This window comes from Globicephala melas, chromosome 5 (genome assembly GCF_963455315.2).
Source record: "Globicephala melas chromosome 5, mGloMel1.2, whole genome shotgun sequence".
Taxonomy (NCBI): Eukaryota; Metazoa; Chordata; class Mammalia; order Artiodactyla; family Delphinidae; genus Globicephala; species Globicephala melas.
Window position 1 is genome coordinate 52,014,383 of NC_083318.1, and position 21,093 is coordinate 52,035,475.

Sequence of the window (21,093 nt, forward strand, 5' to 3'; positions counted from 1 at the left end):
AATTTATTTAATATTTAAACAAAGCATTTAGAACAGTGCCTGGCACATAGCAGGCACCATAGCTGTTAACTACAGTTATTACTATTAACCTAGTCCAACTTGGACATTTGCTGCCATTTTTTAAAATTAAATTTATTTATTTATTTTTGGCTGCATTGGGTATTCGTTGTAGCATGCGGGCTTCTCATCGTGGTGGCTTCTCTTGTTGCTGAGCATGGGCTCTAGGCACGTGGGCTTCAGTAGTTGTGGCGCATGGGCTTAGTTGCTGTGTGGCATGTGGACCAGGGATCGAACCTGTGTCCCCTGTGTTGGCAGGCGGATTCTTAACCACTGTGCCACCAGAGAAGTCCCTGCTGCCATTTTTTGAGTTGCATGCTTACGGAGGATGTGTTTGCTCCCAAACCTGTCAATTGCCAACTGTATGGTCATTGTAACCATACAATGTAATTCAATCTTATGTGATCCAATAAAATAGGGATGGAGAAGAGATGTTCATTCTTTAAAAATTAAGTTGAATATTTTCGGTAGACTCAGTAAAGAATGGTTACTAAAAAAATTATTGTGGAATTAGGACAGCTGGAAAAAGAAACTGAAGAAATCTAGATGGATTTGGGGCTCTGATAGTTTCACCGGTGTCTTTGTTTTCTTTTCATTTGGGAGAAACAGAAATTGGGTACCGTTTATGCAAGAAAGATCACAGGGAACTCCAATCAGTAGACCCATACTCAAAGGCAAGGCTCTAGCTAGCTAGATTGGCAAATTAATGTACATTTCCATATTTTAAATTAAAATAAAATATTTACACACTTTGCTTTAACTGAATTCTCAACTAATCAATAAATTACTTGGTCCCTATGGTACTAGATTGCAATTGTTTATCGTCATTATAATACAACTAACATCTCTCCAGCTCGGTCTCCCTCCACATCAGCGCCTCCACATTTTTCTCCTCTAAAATTCTCAGTGGCTGCACCAAGACTGCAAGGGATTCCTTGCACTGTGCGTTGTCTGATGGTCATCAATTTTGCTGACATGAGAGCTGAGCTAGACAGTTCAAAAGCCCAAGCCGGTCCCTTCCGCAAGCCTCAGACAAGCTGGCAAACTATCTTTACTCTTATCTGGATGTGGGAGAGTGCCCCGGTTTATTACTGTGGAGGACCCAGCAGCGGGGAAGGATTGCCTGCCTCTGTCTTTAACTAGGCCTCACTCAGAATTAGGGAACAGTTTTGGCTCATGGGTTCTTTTTTTTTTGGCCACACCACATGGCAGGGACATGTGGGATCTTAGTTCCCTGACCAGGAACCAAACCCGGGCCCCCTGCAGTGGAAGCACGGAGTCTTAACCCCTGGACCGCCAGGGAAGTCCCTGCTCCTGGGTTCTTCAGCAGGGGAATTTAAAGCCTCAAAACAGCGGTCCCTCCCACCCCTTAAAGTAATCTCATCTTAAGCGTCACTTCCTCAGGGCCTGGTCTAAATTCTGGTTCCTTTGGGATCCCCTCAAGCCAACCTATTTATTTCCTTCCCTGCATTCATCACAATCTGTAATTTTAAATTTATTTGTGAATGTATTTGTTTAAGATCTTTCTTCCCCCCACTAGATTTTTTAGTTCCATGAAGGCAGGGATGGACTGTATTCTTGTTTTTCATCGTTTTATTCCCAGAGTCCAGCACTGTGTCAGGCATGTGGTAAATGTGTTGGGTGAATGAATATATACTGGATGGATGGACGGATGGACAGATGAATGAATTCGACACTAGACAAGTCTGCAGTTGTTACTGCAGCCTTTCATGCGGTGCAGCACTGAACTTCTGAGCGCTTAATTACTGATCTTCGTACACCACTTTTGCGGGATAACAGCTATCATTATGTTTATTTTACAAGAACAAATAAAAAGGAAGATTAAGAGGCTTTCCTTGGAACACCTATAACCATCTACAATATTTGACGTTTAGTTTACTACCTTGGCCCATTCTGAAATCTCTCTGGTGATTGAGATTCCTAATAGCTAACCACTGGAATCCCAGGTGGGCCCAACATTAATTCTTTAGTTGTTCTATTGATGGAGGGGGTCCCAGGAAGGGCAGCTGAGACAGTGGTAAGAGGAAGTCTTGCGCCTGGGGACTGCTCGTATTACCAGGTAAGGAATCATTTCAAAGCCTTCGCCAGGTTGTTGAATTGGTATGTGCCTGAAAATCAGTCCTGAATTCTGGAATCTTAAGGATCATACTGACTCCATCTTTACTTAAAATTTTGCAATTTTGTTCATCATGGATACTTTACATTAATCTTGATTTTTAAAAATACTGTATTAAATGTTATTTATCATGACTATCGTTATGAGCTGAACTGTGTCCTCCCCCAAATTCATATGTGTAAGTCTGAACCCCCAGTACCTCAGAATGTGACCTTATTTGGATATAGGGTCATTGCTGATATAATTAGTTACGATGAGATCATACTGGAATAGGGTGGGCCCTTAATCCAATATGACTGGTATCCTTATAAAAAGGGGAAATTTGGACAAAGACAGACACTCACACAGGGAAAATGCCACGTGAAGTTTGGCATTATGCTGCCACAAGCCAACTATTAGAAGCTGGAGAGAAGCTTAGAACAGATCTTTCCCTAGAGCCTCCAGAGGGAGCATAGCTCTGCTGACACCTTGCTCTTGGACCTCTAGCCTCTAGAACTGCGAGGCAATACATTTCTGTTGTTTAAGTCACTCAGTTTGCGGTACTGTGTTCCAGCAGCCTTGGCAAACTAACAGAATGACTAAGTTGTGTTGGTGTCTCCTTACATTTTATGCAGAAGGTGCCTCCCTTGCCTCACCCATTCCCAGCCCTGGATCTTACGTGATTCACGCCGCTCATGTCAGCATCTACACTTCTGGGATCTAAGAGGAAAGGAAGCCCTTACATAGAAAATGAAAAAAAAGCTTATGAAATTCAATTGGTTGTCCAAAGTGTCTGAGGTTGCATGTGGGTGTCAGGGGAGAAAGGGCAGGTATTATTTTAGACCTCACATCCTGAAATGCAAACCCTTAATTTCTGGGGCAGAACAGGGCACTCGAAGAGATTTCTAAAGGGGCCACACATCCGCTGTTTCTCCAAAGCAAACTCCCAGGCCTTTCCTATCCTCAAACTCCTCATAGAAGATCCCATGGCCGCTGGTTATATAACAAAACGCGTATCTGTTGAATTCTTCCTCACTGGTCTAAATCCACCTGGTGCGCTTAAGACTTCTAAGGCCTCAGCCTCTGTGCTTCAATATAGCTATCAAGTCACCCCCTGACTTTCTCTTTGCAGGCTAAGGAACAACACTGCTTTCGCCTTTCGCTATAACTCTAATCCTTTAATCCAGTCATGAAAATAAGAATTGTTCTATGTGCCCAGAGCCTAAAAGAAATTGTTTGACTTCAATGTAAACAGAAATGGTGGGGAAAAAAAAAAAGTAGGGCGTATGTCCCCTACTCTGCTGTCATCACCCCTCTTTGCTTTCCTTTCTTTAATAATTGGTTTCCAAGAAAATCGGGACTGTGTGGAGACTGAGTGAACGGAGCCTGCTTGGAGAGACGGTGTTTGGCTAAGCGTAGTGAAATGACTAAAGGATGAAGGAATGAACCTCCCCCCCATCCCCCAGCCAAAGTGCCCAACAGTCCTGATACATTTTTTTTTTATACTTTTTTGTTTGGGGCCGCACCGTGCAGCATGCGGGGTCTTAGTTCCCCGACCAGGAATTGATCCCGTGCCCCCTGCACTGGATGTGTGGAGTCCTAACCACTGGACTGCCAGGGAAGTTCCCTGATATATTTTTTTAAATTATACATAGGAAGCTGCTAATTTTTGTTTCTGTTCTTTACTTATTCTTAAGCATTTGAATTTGCACATAGACATAGACATTATATATATTGAGATATATATAAAATCTAGCTATGGTGAGATATCCCGAGTTCCTAAAGGAGAGCTCATGCCCCATGGTTCTGACACTATGTGACCCACTCTTAAACAGGGATGTAGAAGCAAATTAAAAATATAGGACAAATGAGGAAAAAGACCCAATTCTCAGTCTCTGTAACTCTTGTAGGGAATCGTTATATAAGATTGAAAAGTTATACCAATATCAATAGTTGCATACATTTCAAATTTACGTTATACACATAAATATGAAGGCTGTCTCCTTTTATGTTTTATACTAGGCCAAACTTACCAAACCCTCTCAATAAGCAACATTAATACTTTTGTTTTTCCAAATCCTTTGTAGAAGATAATTTTCAAAGAAAACAAATTATAAAGTGTCATGAAAGGAAGAATTTACAGTGAGATCTGGAGAGAGAACTAGTTTCTCTTGCTTGGAAAAAAAAAAAAAGGGTTGTGGGGAACACATGGAGAGTTTTTGTACACTTAAAAAGGAAAAAAATAGTACAAAGATTAGCCACAGTCCATGCTTGAAAAAACTGAATCAGACAGGGTGGGAATAACTTCAGGGTTGAGGGCTAACATATGAAGGTTCCTTAACCCTCATCCAGCAAATTTTGAATCAAAAGAAAAATCACACTTACCTAATGGTCTGATTATGGTAGTCTTTCAAATCCTGTCCAGTGCTGGTGGTTACTACTATCTATGTTGGGAGAGATACACAAGGATCAGTTATGCCTCAAGACCCCACATCATAAATACAGTCCTGGATATGAGTTACTCGTAAAATAGGCTTCATAGTCTTTCACCTGATCAGTTTCTGCAAAAAATAAAAGGAGCAGTTTACTAGCCCTGTGTATATTTCGAGACTTAAGACACTTAATTTCTCCAAATGACTTTTTAAAAAATAAATTTATTTATTTATTTTGGGCTGAGTTGGGTCTTCATTGCTGAGTGGGCTTTATCTAGTTGCGGCGAACAGTGGTTTCTCTTGTTGTGGAGCATGGGCTCTAGGCGTGCGGGCTTCAGTAGTTGTGGCACGGGGGCTCAGTAGTTGTAGCACGTGGGCTCTAGAGTGCAGGCTCAGTAGTTGTGGAGCACGGGCTTAGTTGCTCCGTGGCATGTGGGATCTTCCTGGACCAGGGCTCGAACCCGTGTCCCTGGCATTGGCAGGAGGATTCTTAACCACTGCATCACAAGGGAAGTCCTGACTTTTTTTTAAAGAAGTATTTCGGTCATTTTATTTTTATTTATTTATTTAAAAGAATTTTTTTGGCCACACTGTACGGCATGCGGAATCTTAGTTCCCGACCAGGGATCGAACCCATGCCCCCTGCAGTGGAAGCTCCGAGTCTTAACCACTGGTCCACCAGGAAAGTCCCTCCAAATGACTTAATGTGATAAAAATATCTATAATGCAGTTTTCCCCAGTGGGCTGTAGACACTTCCACACTACCAGCCAAAGGTTCATTTGGTGTATTCGTGCTTGAAAGCTTGTTGCATAAAAAGACAAGGAAATGCGTAAGATACTACAAGGAGTTCTTGGAATTTGTCTCTGATTCCAGGAGAGCCTTAGGGGGAAAAACAAGACAGGAGATGAATGTTCTTCATGCACTGTGGCTTTCCAACCTCTCTCCCTCAGCACTGAGAACTGTCGCTGTCATTTCAATGGTGACAATGTTTTCGTCGCAAATGTTGTTAGCTGCCGTGTATTCTTCTCGTGTCTGGGACTACAACATAAGCCCCTGGGGTTAAGGGGCTCCCTTTATTCCCCCCAGTGCTAGCGCAGAGCAAGTGTTCAGAAAACACATTCTGACTTAATTAGATTGTCAAAGATGTGGCTCTAACACCATGTCTATGAAAGAAAAGGTAACCCATAAAATCCAACCCAATTCAGCCATATAGAGCATGTTGGTTCAGCGAAGAAAATGACTCAGACCAGTTGTTTCTGTAAACCAACCATTTACTTTAAGCCAATGTGTCCATTTAGTCAAAGCAATGAATATAGTAGTCTCACCACAGAGCTGGATTTTGTGTAGAAAAACAATAAGTACTATTCTGGAACCTATGTGATCAGAGAGACCAGATGGGATGGAAAGACGAAAGGGCAAATGGCAAAAGCTTACTAAAAAAAATCTACTTCTTTTTTCTTTCCACTGCATCTGGTCTTCCTAATTCTTCTCTCCTGTTTTACCCGATCATGTACTCTGCCATTAAATTCATCTCTTTAATTAAAGAACTACTTTGATTTACTCTTCTGCTCCGAAAGCTTCGATGATGCTGTGCTGCCTTGCAACTAGAAATTTAAATTCCATGATATTCAAGATTCTCCACATTCTTGCCCTAAAGACATTTTTTTCTTCTATTAGCGTTCTATAGGCAGCGAATTTCTACTCCAAACTGGTTTATCTGCCAACCTCCAGTGATGTGCTAAAGTACCCCCTCCTTGCTTCTCCATTTAAACTCTGCCCATTCGTAGGAACCTTCTTTATGAAACCTCCCCTGAGCACCCCAGGGTGAAGTGCGGTCTCTCTTCCGTGAATCAATACGAACCATTTGGCAATTAAGCTCGCCTTATGACACCCCTCACCTGCTTAATACGACTTCCATAAATAGTCTGTAAGCTCCTTGAGCACAGTGCCTTGTATACAGCTGGTGCAAAATAAGATCTGTGATTTGCTCTCATGATTTGATACCTAAGTGACACGTGGTACTGAGCTGACCTTAAGAGAAAGCTATGCCACCATAACCCTCATGCAAATGAGAAGCTAAAACATGGACCACAGCGATGTCACCTAACAGCATTAAGGAAACAAACATACAAAAACTTCCAGCTAACATCTTACAGCCTCTCCTCAGGAAAGCTACAAGGACTGACTTGATTTCTTTTCTCTTCAGAAAAAGGAAATGTGATAGACCTGACCGCCAAGGGAAGTCTGTGTATTATCTAATACACAAGACAAGCAAAAAGTCTTTTCCAGTTTTGTTATCGGAAGTTACACATCAATAAGAAAAGCTGATGAGAAAATAAAGTAACCAGAAGAAAGTAGCATCCTGATATCGTATATATGAAGAAATGGAATTATCTCCAATTATGGCAATGTCACTATGTCACTAATTAACAGTGATCACAGAACATGTGTCATGCCAGAGAGTTTTTCTATCATACACAATGCATTAGTGGCTGCAGGAATCTTCCTCCAAGAGTTACCGCCAGAAGCCAAGCTCTCAAACATCCACATTGCTGGTGCCATAATCCATAAAATCTGCGTTATGAAAGCTTGAAGCTATTATGTGCAATGTCTTATAGTACAAAGTAGTTAAAGGACCTCCATCTCACCGGAATCATCACTTAAGTTTGTTGGTTCTCATTTGTCGGTTTAATGCCAAGCATAAGCAATTGTTTTAACTGCCCAAAACAGTCAAACCATTTCTTGGCTGAACTAACCAATCCATTTCCTGTAAAAAAGTTGTAGATCTGATAACACTATATAAATATGGCCAAGACTGTCTTAACATTTATCTCCCCAAAGTCTATCTCGCTAGGAGAAAAGGCTTCAATTGCTCAGATAATTGTGGTTATGTAGCTGGCTATATTCTTTACTCATTCACAATAGAGTCGAAAGAAGCACTTTAAAAGTTAATTAAATGGGATAGAATTCTTATGATTTAAATTTCCAACGATAAAAATTTGATTTAGAAAGTGTTATGGTTGTAAAAGTTTATCAGATACCACAAATTTGTTTTTGCAAGTTTCCTAGCTCCCTGACTTTACAGCAATGCTTAAAGTTAAGTGATGATGTTGATATGAATCACGGTGGAGCGAGCTTTCAGTACCTGGCCACCATTAAAAGAGATATCCAGGCGAAACCACTCCTTCAAGGGTATGGTGAATTTCGTTTTTACAGCAAGGTCTTCTCCTTTGACAAGATGCATTTGAATATGCAAGTGGCCTAAAAGGAAAATGAAAGCTTGTGAAAACGACAGAAAATACTTAGGAGTGAATGAAGTGGCTATATCTTTTCGACGACTGTCCTAAAAAGCTATAAGACTAGATCACATTCCTTCTTCCTTTAAATAAAAGCAAAGCAAAGCAAAACAAACAAAACACATATGTGCATTCATCTGTATATGTTTGTTTTAATCTTCCAGAAAACAAGTTTAACTTGAATCCCATATTTGGAAACCATCATTCTCATTGAATTGCCACGTTGACAACATTCCTTATTCTAGACAGACGTATCTGCCAGTAGACAGAGCATAAGAAAGCTACACTATCGTTCTAAAGGTTCTGTTTCATACTTACCCTCTTCAGTAAGAAATACAGAAGGCGTGCCGTACATCTCGTTAGAATCAACAAAATACAGAATCCCACAGAGATTGGCCTTGCAATAATGGAGTAAATAAAGCCACAGTGAAACAGTAAACCTATAAGAGTGAGGAGAAAAAAAATTCTGCAGACTGATATCATGCAAGAGCAGGTAATTACAGTTAACAATGACGGAGTAAATTGCTTTCTTTCCAATGAAGGGATGAATTTGCCTTCGTGTTCATCATGGGAGATCAGCTTGCAAAGCTTGATTTTTGAGACAAAGGAGGTAGTTACAGTAACTGCAAAAGACAGGAGTTAAGCGTCGTTGCGCAAAACTAGCAGACATTGTACCTTGCACCAAAAACCCTTCCTGTGTCTTTCTGAGCTTCGCACAGGCCCACCATTTGAATCCTTGATTAAGGCTTATAAAGCCAGACACAGAATAAAAATCTGGATTTTAATAAGAGGTGACTTGATAAGAAGCTGTTCTAATTTCAATGATTTAAAAAAAAACATAATTAGGGCCTTTTGAGCAATTTTGTTTCTTTCAAAGATAAAAGCTCTAAGGCAGAAAAATGCCATAATTTGCAAATGGCATCACTATATGCTAATCAGGACACACAGATACAATTTTAATGTCCATATTAGGTTATTCAGTATCACAGTTCTGGCTGACCAATGTGGAACAACTACTCTCATTGTTCCATTTCTGGACTAGGGCTATTTTAGTTGAAAAAATATTGTCCATCTGTGATTTGTGGAGTGAGGATAAAATAACAGTGGTCAACTTAACTAGGACACATTTAGCCAAGCTATGTGATCCACCAATCATTCAGCAAATATTTGCTGTCAGAACATTTGCTAGATGCCACACGTTGTGCTAGTGACCAGCAGTTCAAAGATAAGCTGGGAGTAATGCATTTTGCATGTGAAACATGAATCAAGGTCAAAACCTGTACAGAGAATGCTCTCCATTACCCCAGTAACCAATTCACAGTTCGGGTTAAAGTGGCAGCGGCCCCAGGTTCTTTGGGGACTCATCCCAACAAGACCTTTAGAATATTCTGGGCTTTATAAACGGGCCTTCAAATCGGTGGTAAGATATACAAACAGATGGTACCACACAGCTCCCTCCTGACCCACCCAGCTGAGCAAAAGCTCATGAAGATAAGTTATTACAAGGAAGCGTAGCAAGAACATACGCTTAGTAAAGTGACTCAAGATCTTTCTACAGCCAGCAGCATGGGAAGAATTAAATCACTCTGCTGAATCCATCCAGTCTGAGGTAAACCACGAACAATTTTCAGCATCTTCAATTCAGCAGAAGGAAAAAAATATATCTGGGTTTTGCTGAAATCAGTGGAGGAGATCAGAAGTTGTGAGATTTCAAGCAGCTCATCCAATCTTCCAAGACAGAAAAGGCAACGTGAAGGCTGCAATCTGCCAGGGCTGTGGCTGGCTGCACCTGACACCTTGCAAAGCCTCAGGCTCCAACATCTGACTCACCTACTTGGGTCATTCCCAGGGCCAACGTACAAGGTCAAGCGAGGATTGATTGCCAAGTGCAAGAATAATTTCAGAATGCTTTGAGGTTCTCAGGTCCACAAATTCTACCTAAGCTATGTAGATCTCATCATTTTTCCAAAGCATATTACAAAGGTAGATCTTCCTAACTGGCTCCGCTAGCCTGCTCTGGTCCTCAGATAAAAAGAGTACTACCGCCCCACCGGCCCCCATCACCGGCCTCTTCTTACACTGGGTAATCTATCCGCTGGCGTCGGGTGGCCTCTAGCTCTCGATTCCGAAATCTCGGGAACTTCTTCACAATGCCTGTGTTTTCTCCACTGGAGGCAAAGAGAAAGCCCAGGAGGGTGACCACATCTGTAAACAGCAAGATGGCTACCTTTTAATTATTTCCAGAAAAACACTGCTTCCAACATCACATTCTTCCTGGAACCCACTGCCTAGCTCCCATCAAACATTTAAATGAAGAGTCTGAAAATATTAGCAAACATTTATTGCACACTGAATATACGCCAGCCACCTGAGAAGCACTTTACAGAGCTATCTCAATTTGTGTTCATAACAACCCTATAAAGGAGATTCTTTCTTAGTCCCATTCTACAGATGAAAAGCCCGAGGTATAGAGAGGTAAAATTACTTGCCTAAGGTAACAGAGCTAATAAGTAGTAGAGCGAAATTTCAAGTTTCCAGCTCAGGGTCTGTGTGCTTAACCATCTTACATCCTGCACTTCTAATGCTAAGAAAAGTGTTTTGAATTTATGTAATAATAACAACAGTTAACACTTCAGTAGCATTCACTATGGTCCACACTACTGTATAAAAATATATGCATATATATTTATATATAAATTCATTTAATCCTCATTATTATCCCCCGTCTATAGATGAGGAAATAGATGCACAGCTGCTAAAATACTAACATTTATTTAACACTTAGAATATGCCAGGCAACATGCTAAGCACATTTCAGGAATAATCTTGCTTAATTTCACAATTTATGAGATGGATTCTTTTATTGTCCCTCTTTAAACTGAGCCTTAGAGAAGGTTGAATAATAAGAGGTGGAGCTGGGATTCAAACTCGAGCAGTCTGGTTTCAGAATCTATGCACTTAAAATTGCACAGTTTTTTTTTTTTTCATCCGTGCAGACTTTCCACGTAACCTCAACATGTTACCCTATGCAAATATTACTAACCATACACCTTAAAACTAGGGAGGCTTCCACTTTATTTTGCAAATGTGTGAGAATTCTGTGGTTCTAGAGAAGAGGAGCGTCCGTAACAAATCTGAAAGGGAAAACTGAGTTATTTCATCTATATTTAATACCTACAACGCTAATACGGAGTTTTTAATTTCCAATACCCCACCCCCCTTCAAAGAAAAAAATTCACCAATACAACCTAGAAATAAAGATCAGTTTTCTCTTTCTTAAAATGTTCCTTGGTTTAAATATCCATAATTAAATGGTGGAAATAATCTATTTTCCTGGGCTTCCTAGAGTTGACTTCTGCGCAAGTTACCGAATGCCAATATTGGAAGAAATTACAGGAGCCTCAGCCTGGGATATTGGGCACCCCAGCTCTCATTCCTCAACGGGGAAAAATGTTTTATTACATAAAGAGGTACCTCTGGTTCATTACAACTTGGAAATCATAAGAGCAATGTTTTCAAAGTCTCAGAGATGCATTTGGAAATCCAAAAGGGTGGAGTTATCAATTCCAACAAAAATACTTCAAAGCTTATTTCTTTGCAACTTGAGCTCAATTTGCGCACACCGGACTTGCTGGTTAGTTATGGGAGTGGAGAGAGGGGATTAGAAATGGAAATACTGCAAGGGTGTCTTCAGAATCCAAGGAAAAAATTCACCAAAAGGTTGATATCAGCCAACCTTGGTTGGCTTCCACCATGTTGAGTGGAACGTAAGAGACCAGACGGTCATGTTAGCCCCCTGGGAAGCCTTCTGCTAGTGATTGCTGTTGAGTTATCTAGTGTATAGTAGAAACATTTATCAAAATGAACAGGATTTGATTCTGCCCAACCTGACTCCAGTAAAAGGAGGCTTCATAATGGAGGTTTCTAAAGTGAAGGAAGTTAAAAGTGAATGTTGATGAGCCATTCCTTTAACCAGTGATCAAAGAAAAGCTGGCTGAATAGGAGAACTTGCAGCAAAAGACTATGGAGGGAAAATCTAAGACGCAAAGATCTAAAATAATTTTTATAAACACATATCTTTTGTATTCAACTAAACCAAAGTGATGGTGGTTCTCTTGTAAAATCAGTAGCTTTAATAGTTCTTTGATTTGGAGTTCTATTACAATTTTCCCTCAGTATAATATTGTCTTTCCATTTCATTAGAAATAACTAATATGAATGAAATTCTGGTGCAGGGAAGGACTTTAGAATTCATCTAGCCCAGGATAACATTTTCTAGTAACTGATTGGCTGCTTGGAGTGCTATAACTGATTAGTGATGGCTGTCATAGGCACAAGAATGGGGAGTAACAGTACCAGTGCCATGCCCCATTAAAGAATTTACAGGTAGGAACACTTAAGTCCAGAACTTGGGCCCAAACAGGTTAAATGGCTCACTTACATAGAATGTAAGCTCCAAGAGAGCATGCACTTTACTTCATTCATTATTCCATCCTCAGAGCCAGAATAGTGGCCAACACTTGATAGAGACTCCATAAATATTCAGGGAGTGAATGAATGAATGGATGAATGATCAAATGAACATAGTTGTGGCCAAGTCAGAATTTGAACCTGTCTTTCACCCAACACGTTCCATAATTTTATAATGTGCCCCATGCTGCCCAAGCCAAAAATTAAGTCTCTCTTTTTTCAGGTCCTTCCCCCAGATCCATTTCTTTAGCTAATCTTGAACGAGGAAGTTAGGTACGGAAAAGGCATCATTATGACGTAAACACAGAATGCCAGGAAAACAGTTCAGGTTTGGAACCTATCCCCTTGGTCATTTTGCTTGTTTTATTTCCTCAGATTCAAAGCAAAAAGAGGCATTAGATATAACGTGGTGCAAACTCCTTCATTTGGCGACAAGAAAAGGGTTAGTGTCTTGTTGAAGGTTGTATAACTAATAAGGTTGTATGACTCAAACCTGGTCTGCCACTGCAAAACAATGAGCTTTTTATTAAACCACATCACATCTCACAAGTCCTCACAGAGAGAGCTAGGACTGGTGTTCAGCTGGCATGCCCCTGAGAGGTTGTACTAGTTGTTAAAGTACTGAAACATGTCAGTGTATTGGTTAGATGACTGGTGTTGCCTTGAACATCCAAAGCCCAAAGCTGTGTAAGCCCCCCACCCACTACCCACCCACCCTGGCTTCTCCTTCAGAGTAGAACCTGGCTCAGCAAGGATCTCCAGCACCACCCTGTTTCAGCACCAGGGCCAGCGCCCGGGGGAGCTTGACTGGGGCCCCCAGCTCATACTGTTTGTTAAGTATTTTGAGTATCATCCTGAGTGGAGTGGCTGGGGGGCTTACACAGCCCATTCTCCAGTTCAGCATAGTGATCAGAGCCCCGACAGGACACCTGCTCTGGGGAAGGGCCCGTTTCTACATAACAAAGCCCTATTCAGGATGAGCTTCAAATACATCACAATGATGCAGCTGAGACCCTCAGTCCCTTAGTGGGGAAGTTAGAGATAGTCTTGAGGCAAGGAATAACTGTGGCTAAAAGTTTGTAAGGGGAACCTGGAGGAAAAGAAGCTAAGATATTCCCACCCAGAGAAGTAAAGTTAGAATGTCGATAACTCAATCTGCTTTCCAAATGCAGGATACTAAACAGGCAGCAGCGATCAGGAGTTTTATTTTCCTCAAAGCCAAAGCCTGAGAGCAAAAACTCTACCTTCTAGCAAGTATGATTTAGGTCAGAACTACCACCCCAAAGGATACTAGGCAGTGAAGTGAGTGCCTAAGGAAGTCTGTAACATACTCAATACTAGGAGTCTTAAGAGTAAATAAATTCCACTCCCAGTAATTTATCCTCCAAAAATATTTATTTGTGTGTACAAAGATACATGTACAAGGATGCTTGGAGAAACCTTGTTAATGTTAAAAGACTAGAAATGACCTGCATGACCATCAGCAGGGGACAGGGTAAATCAATTATGGAGTGTCAGGCAACGCAATGCTAAGGAGCTATTGAAAAGAATGGGGTCGTGTAGCAAGTACTGACATAGAAAAATCTCTGCCGTATTGTTAATGAGCGCAGGGCCGAGTCTATAGTATCCTCCAACGTGTGTATGAAGAGAAGGGGTTATCAATCTAATGCTTATATGGGCAGAGAACATTTCTGGAAGCAGACACAGAAACTAGTGTTATTGAGTTTGCTTCTAGAAATAGGACCAAAAGAATAGGGTGGGTGGGAATTTACTCTTCCCCCAAACCCTTTTATGCTCTCTGAACTTTCCACCAGGTACCTGTATTACTCTTTTGGCTACAAGGGAAGAGAACAACATCTCTGAGCATCTCCATGCAAGCGGGGAGGAGCCAGCCTCATGCAGAGGTCTCCCCGCGCTGGGCGCTGTGGTGGTTCAATCCACTTCAAAGAGGCAAAGTCCAGTGGGTGAGGAAAACAGGGTGATCCATGTCAGTGAAAATTCGACTTATAAAAAAGTGTATTCCTTCTAATTTAGAACCTGGGTTAGGACTGTATTAGCATATTTCAGAGAGGTGGCTTAGCAAAGTTGAAAAAATAGAGAACTGGGAGTCCATTAACAAATTCCCTGAGCCTCAGTGTTCCCCTCTGTAAGGAGAGAATGAGAATACTGTCCTTCCCTGGGGCTACTAAGGGTTAAATGAGACATTCTGCATCGGAAAAGTGGTTCAGAAATCATAAAGGGCAATGCAGATGCTAGGTACTCATTAGCACTATTCCTGAAAAATCCAGTCTACAGTGATTAACTGGGGGAAAGAAAGAACTGTGTCTTTTTTTTCCAGAAGTATCAAATATGTAGTTCTTATAGTTACAGAAAGTATTATCATGTCATTAACTTGAATTGTCTCACTGAATAAGCTGATATTTTCACAGAGACACGTAAAGTCTGTCTCCAAAATGTGACTCAGTCTATGATTTTGTTGTAAAGGAATTTTGTTATAAGAAATTCCACTTCCAATCTATTGGACCTGAAAATGAGAATGAATTGTTAGTGAAAAGAGAGTGGAGAAGAAGGAAACTTCCAGGTTCCCCAGTTTCTGACTTAAGAGGGAAGGTCAGAAAAATGTTCATATAGGTAGAATTAGGACAGAATGCTTACTGCACCTGACCCCGGCATTTAAGAACCTCCAAAGTGCGGCCCCAACCTGCCTTCCCAGTCTTATATCCTGAATTGCCTATCTCACACTTGAGACTCTACCTGAACAAATAATAGCTCCAGGGCTGCTACTCCAGGCTTCACCTGTGGCAGACATTGGTAATCAATCCACATGACACCCTTTCTCACTAAGCACAGGCTCGGCCTCAGAATCCCTCTCAGCACTGTGCTCTAGGTAGCCACTCCCATCGCTCTGAGCTGGCGTGCAAGATGAAACTCATTTGCCATCCCTCACACCAAGGGATGTAGGCTCGTCCCCACTCCCCCATCAGTCTGCGTTGCCTCCTCTTTTTTTCCCTTCTGCCTGGATGCCTTTCTTTTATTCCTTTTCTGACAGTGAAAACTCTACTCATCCTTCAAGTTTCTGTTCAAACGGCACTTCCTCTGTGAAGAACCCTAGCAAAGGGCCTAACACGTAGACTGCTCGGTAACTTTTTTCAATGAATAAGTGACTTAAATAAGTGAATAGCTTCATGATGTCATCTGGCAGTATAGCTTAATGGTTAAGCATGGTGTTTGGGAACCAAACGACCTGGGTTCAAGTCCTAGCTCCATTATTAGCTGTGTGACCTTAGACAAATTACTCTACCTCTCTGAGTCAGTTTCCTCCTCTGTAAATAACGACAGTAGAGCACTGGGCGGGTTAAATTAGATACTCGCACAAAGCACTTAGCCCAGTTCCTGGCACATAGCGAGTGCTCAGTAAGGGAAAGTAGCTGTTACGATTGGTAGTTGTGTTTACTTCCTGTAAAACCACCTTAAAGAGAGGGACCGTGTCTGCATCTTTGAGCTTCCAGACTTAGTAAAGAAATTGGTACGTGATAGGTGTTCAATCAATCTTTATTGAATTGAACATGATACACATCCTAAGGGGGTGATGTGTACCAACAGAGAACAAGGGGAGGCTGGAGGGTAGAAAGTTAATTTCTGATGTGGGAATCAATAGAAAAGAAAAGTGCTTTGGGGGAAGGAGGGAAAATTTGAGCTGGCTACTGAAATATGAGTATGATTTTGCCAGGAAGACATGAAAGACGGCACTGGGGGTGGGGGAGTGTTGGGGGGCAGCCAGGGAAGGCAGCTGCCTGTAAAAGAAGCTTCTTTAGCCGAGGTATAGGGGTGGGAGAGGACAGACTCAAACTAGAGGGCATGTGCAGGGTGCAGGTGAGCTCATGTGTGGTTGCAAAGGAGAATCACTGCAGCTTTTTTTTTTTTTTTTTTTTTTTCACTGCAGCTTTAACCAGCTCAGCCCAAATGGGCTCCACCGGAGAAGCCTCAGAGTGTGCTGGCCCTAGGGGAGGCTCGGGGCTGCCGCCCAGCCCCACATGCTCCCTACGTAGCCGTGTGAGGGTGCTGTCACAGTGTGACGGTCACACATCAGCTAAGAGAGAAAGGGTCCTTGCCCCTTGGCTGACAGCATTCATCACTCAATCAACAAACAGTCACCGCGAGCCTGCTGTGTGCAGGGCGTCGCACTGGAACCAGACAAAGCGGGACTTATGGAGCCTGTGTTCTAGTATGGAGACACTCAACAGGCAAATAAGCCATTACATATATTTAATTACAAGGTCCAGCGGTGCCAAGGCTGTGAAGGAAATAAAAGGTGGATATCGATGGGACGGGAGTAGCAGGTGTGGGGCTGCCGCCTTAGATAAGGTGGTCAAGGAAGCTGTCCCGGATGAGATGACATTTGTGTAGAGGTAGGAATGAGATAAGAAAGCAAGCCACGTAGTGATCCGGGGGAGCAGCATCTTAGGCGGAGGGGACAGTAATGCAGATGTCCGAAAATGGGAGCGAACTTGGTACATCAAGGGAGAAGCAAGCAGGTCTGCGTGGCTGGGACAGGTGGGCAAGGGTGAGCATGGCAGGAGATGAGGCCAGCTAGGGGACAGGGACAGATTCCACAGGCCACGCTAAGGGACATGGCTGACTTTTCCTGGTGTGATGGGAGGAGCCGCCTGCAGGGGATGCGGTGAGCTGCTTGCACCGGCTGCCGTGTGAGGAACCAGGGCAAGTGGGGAGGCCATTTGCAGCCTACGGACGGAGTCCAGACAGGGACAATGGTGGCTTAGACTAGGATGACAGCAAACACTGGTGAGAAGCAACTGAATATGCAGTGACGGGCCGAAGACAGAGGCAGCAGGGCTAGCTGACCTGTCAAAATAGGACGTCAAGTCCAGGTGCGCCCCTAGAGCTACCGGCCTGTGTGGTTGATTTCTTTCTCTGGGTGAGTCAGGCACACGTGTGGCTGGTGAGGGGCAGCAGCTGATGGCCGGTGCCCTCCCCCAAGGGAATGGACAATAAGTGGCCTCAGGCAGGGTGGACCTAGCCGCCAATGGCCCACACGCCCAGGATGCAGCAGGAACAGGTGCATCAGAAGGGCACGTGGCCGAGCCTTGGCACACACGTGTCCTGAAAGGCTGCCGGCTTCTGATCTGAGGTAGGTTTACTCAGCGGGGCGGGACAGAAGCCGGCTGCACCTCCACCAACAATCAGCCCACCGGCCCGGCCTGGCACAGTCCCAGCCCAGGAGGTAAGCTGCAGAGTGTCTGGGCGCGCACAGCTCAGGCCCTGGGAGCCGAAGCTAAGGCTTTGATGGAGGGGCACTGCGACCACACTCACAGAACATCGGTGCGTGGGGACTGGGCTCTCTCTTTATAAAGAAAAAAAGAAAAGGCAAGCGAGTCGGGGGGTACTTAGTTCAGACGCAGACCTCCTGTATGACATCAGGCACCTGACACAGAAAACGTCTCCCTCCACCCCACACCAGGGCTGGCTGCAGACTGTGACAAGGCCAGGCCTGAAAGCTCCCCCGTGGCGCCCTGATGCCACCTTGTTATTTCCACTAGACTCTTGTTCTTCAAGAGCCGAAAAAAGAAGCCCCTGCTGGGAACAAGCCAGAGGCCTGGCCCCCTTCCATCGTGCAGACAATAACAAGAACAAAGGTCGTGGACACTTTGACAGGGCTGCTGCAGACACTCTTTTGATTTGTCTTTTTAAGAGAGGGAGAGGAAGTGCTCGCCTTTTCTTAGCCATACAAACAGTTGGTTTTGAGGGTGGAGGAAGCTCCCCACACCTATTTCCAGTGACTTTGACTCTTAGAAAAGGTTTTCCTCTGCGTTATTAGACTGGTTCTCACCCCAAAAGTAATGGTCTGAAGGAGGCTGGGAGAAAAAAATCCCTCTGTGCTGTTCCTGAGCCCTGTGACTAGGGGAAGGAACAACAAAAGAAAAGAAAAGCCGTTTCACAGTTTAAGGGTACGTTCAGGAGCCCTAAGTACTCAACCGGTTCGTAAATGACTTCATTTGAAAACTTCCAGCTTGCGATTCCGTCATTCTTCAATGAGAAATATGTGATTTGCCAAACATGAAATGGAATCATTAAGCCCTGACAAAATCAATCGGAGGCAAAGCAAAACTGTGGCTGCGTGTGCCCCATGCTTCCTTCTCCTTAACGAATCAGATACCCCTGTGGAAGGCATTCCAGACGGATACTAGCATAGGGTTCTGCCTGGAAGAGGGAGGCACACGGATCATCAAAACGCACGCAGCTCGACGATTTCAGAGGCTTAACTGCCCACCCCACCCTACCCCCAATGTGCAGACACACACACAGAAAGGGAATTTGTCTACTTCTTCTAGATATTTCTGTATTTAAAGCACTGCACAAACATAAGCCAGACACAGAAGAGGGCTATTAAGATAAAATGTAGGATGAAATTGTCTAGAACTACGCACACACAAAAATGCACGTAAAAACCGGGGTAAGCTGAATAAGGTCTGCAGTCTAGTTAAGAGTATTAGATCAACGTCAGTTTCCTGGTTTTGACATTGTACTGTAGTTATGGAAGATGTCACAATTAGGGGAAGCTGGGGGAAGGATACAGGGGACTCTCTCCCATTTTTACAACTTCTTACAAATCTCTAATTATTTCAAAATAAAGAGGTTTTGTTCTGTTTTGTTTTGTTTTTAATGCCAAATGTGTTGGCTCTACAGCAAGTGGGCTCTGGCCCTTTCGGTTTTCATTATATGCAGGGGTGTTTGGGGGTAGCCCCAGGAAATACTCACTGCCAGTGTTCTCACTGTGTCCTGAAGTCACCTTGCTCCAAACCATTCCTCTTGGAGACTAAGAGGTGTCAGGCACGTCCCTGGGTCTGCTGTCACAGGCCTGTGGATTTCCTCCACCCACCAAGCCTGCCTGGGGGTCCAGCCTCTGCAACTCAAAGTCCCACCAGCTCTATCCCTGCTCTAGAGGTTCTCAAGCTTTAAGGTGCATCAGAGTCATGGGAATGTATTTAAAATGTGGATTCTAGGGCCCTTCGCCTCACAGATCCTGGCTTAGCAGGAAATAGATGAGGACCAGAAATCTGCATTTGCAACAAGAGCCCTGGTGATTGTGTTGCAGGCGGTCTTAGGCTCCCACTTTAGGAAACACTGCCCGACTCCAGGCGGGTGCCTGGGAGCATGGCTGCATAAGCTTCCCGTTGCAGGATATGGAGAGGAGCTGGCAGGCGCTCAGCTTCCATACAGCAAGGTGCCTGTGCAACAATGGAGAGAACTTCAGCCCCTTCTTCTAAATGCACGCAGCCAGAGAGCTCCAACCCCAGTGCTTCAGAGAGGCCGAGAAAGGGCACGGGAGCCTCCTCTATTGATCCTTCGGTGGCTGTGACCCTGTGACGTTTAGGATAAAATACAGAGTTTGCATTCTATCATCACTATGGCTACTAATTTTTACTGAGTGCTGATTACTGTGCTGAGCACATTTCATTGAATTCTCACAATACTGCCCTGAGGGAATTGTTATTTATTACCCCCATTTTACAGATGAGAAAACTGAGACTCTGCAAGTTACACTGGCAGAAAGCGGCAGAGCCAGGAGTTGAACCCGGGTAGGCTTGGCTGAAAAGCCAACGCTGCACAAAAACTGACACATGTGGGATTTGTGAGGGAGACGGGGAGGAAGATTCTCCTCATCCTCGTTTCAGTGGCACTAAAGCTCCTTTCCAACGTAAAGCAGATCCAAGCCTCTCAAGGTACCCATTCCATGGCTCTTTGTCCCTCTCTCAACTCCCTGTTCAATCCTATTCTCCGCTCCTCTGTCTCTTCTCAACACCTTTTCACTTTTCCTCTTTTGTCCCCAAAGTCCAAAATTACAGATTCCATTTGCTTTGTCCCCCACCACTAATACAAGAATTTTCCCCTGCCCTCCTCTTATGAGCCAAGCTGTCTGGAAAAAAAATGAGAATTAGGTTCCTAGCAAGGCAAACGACCTACCATTCTCGAGAGGACACTGGGGAATCTTGTTTGCTCGAAGGTTCCAAATATAACCCATGTTCCACTCAAGGCACACCTGATGATCTTTGAAAGGGCGTTCAAAAGGTGGGATGGTCTTCAGCAGGGTATAATTCTTCGCTACAGCATGTAGCAAGTTTTCCTCCCATTTAACATTCAAGTCTCCACCGCTATATCGGTGAGTAATCCAGGCGCGTAGTATCACCACAGATACCGAAATGGAGTGTCTGATGAAATAATCATCTCTATAAACCATGATGCTTGGAAATTTCACATGTACTATTTGTGTCCTGCTGGTGTGAAGATGTTTCTCATTCTTCCACCTTTTTTTGTACACGGGAATGCTACTTCTGAACTCAGATGAAACCACTGCTTCCAAATTGACAACGCAAGGCTGAGAGCATAAATACTCCACCGAGACTTCAGAAACGTTGCGAACATTTCCTTCAAAGACAGTGAAATAAATAAAGTCTTCGTAAGCCACGCTCTGCTCAGCTCTGGGTATCACCGACGTCGTCAGGGAAGTCTGCCTACCCAAAGATGGTACAAAATTCTGAAAAGAAAAAAAAAGGTAGAGAAAGCTTAAAAATGATCATATTAACAGATACGTGAATCATTGTTTTCCTGGAAGAAAAAAATATCCATTTACATAATGCAATGAAAGTGGAAGATAAAAGATGTCGAAAGCACTACCGAATAATTGGAGAAAAACCAACATAC

The 21,093-nt window shown here is 43.2% G+C and overlaps 1 protein-coding gene across 4 annotated transcripts in view; it reads right to left on the reverse strand.

The window, feature by feature from the left end:
- Positions 1 to 21,093, reverse strand: part of SEL1L3 (SEL1L family member 3) — a 97,108-nt gene that overhangs the window by 64,056 nt on the left and 11,959 nt on the right. For all 4 annotated transcript variants that reach the window (XR_009563983.2, XR_009563982.2, XR_009563981.2 and 1 more), the window contains exons 2-6: positions 20,356 to 20,926; positions 9,981 to 10,107; positions 8,221 to 8,342; positions 7,752 to 7,867; positions 4,559 to 4,617 (exon numbers count right to left, since the gene is read on the reverse strand). Coding sequence is in view for 1 of the 4 variants with exons in the window: in XM_030832220.3 (XP_030688080.1) it covers positions 4,559 to 4,617; positions 7,752 to 7,867; positions 8,221 to 8,342; positions 9,981 to 10,107; positions 20,356 to 20,926 (995 nt within the window). In the remaining 3 variants the exon portion in view is untranslated. The remainder of the gene's footprint in view (positions 1 to 4,558; positions 4,618 to 7,751; positions 7,868 to 8,220; positions 8,343 to 9,980; positions 10,108 to 20,355; positions 20,927 to 21,093) is intronic.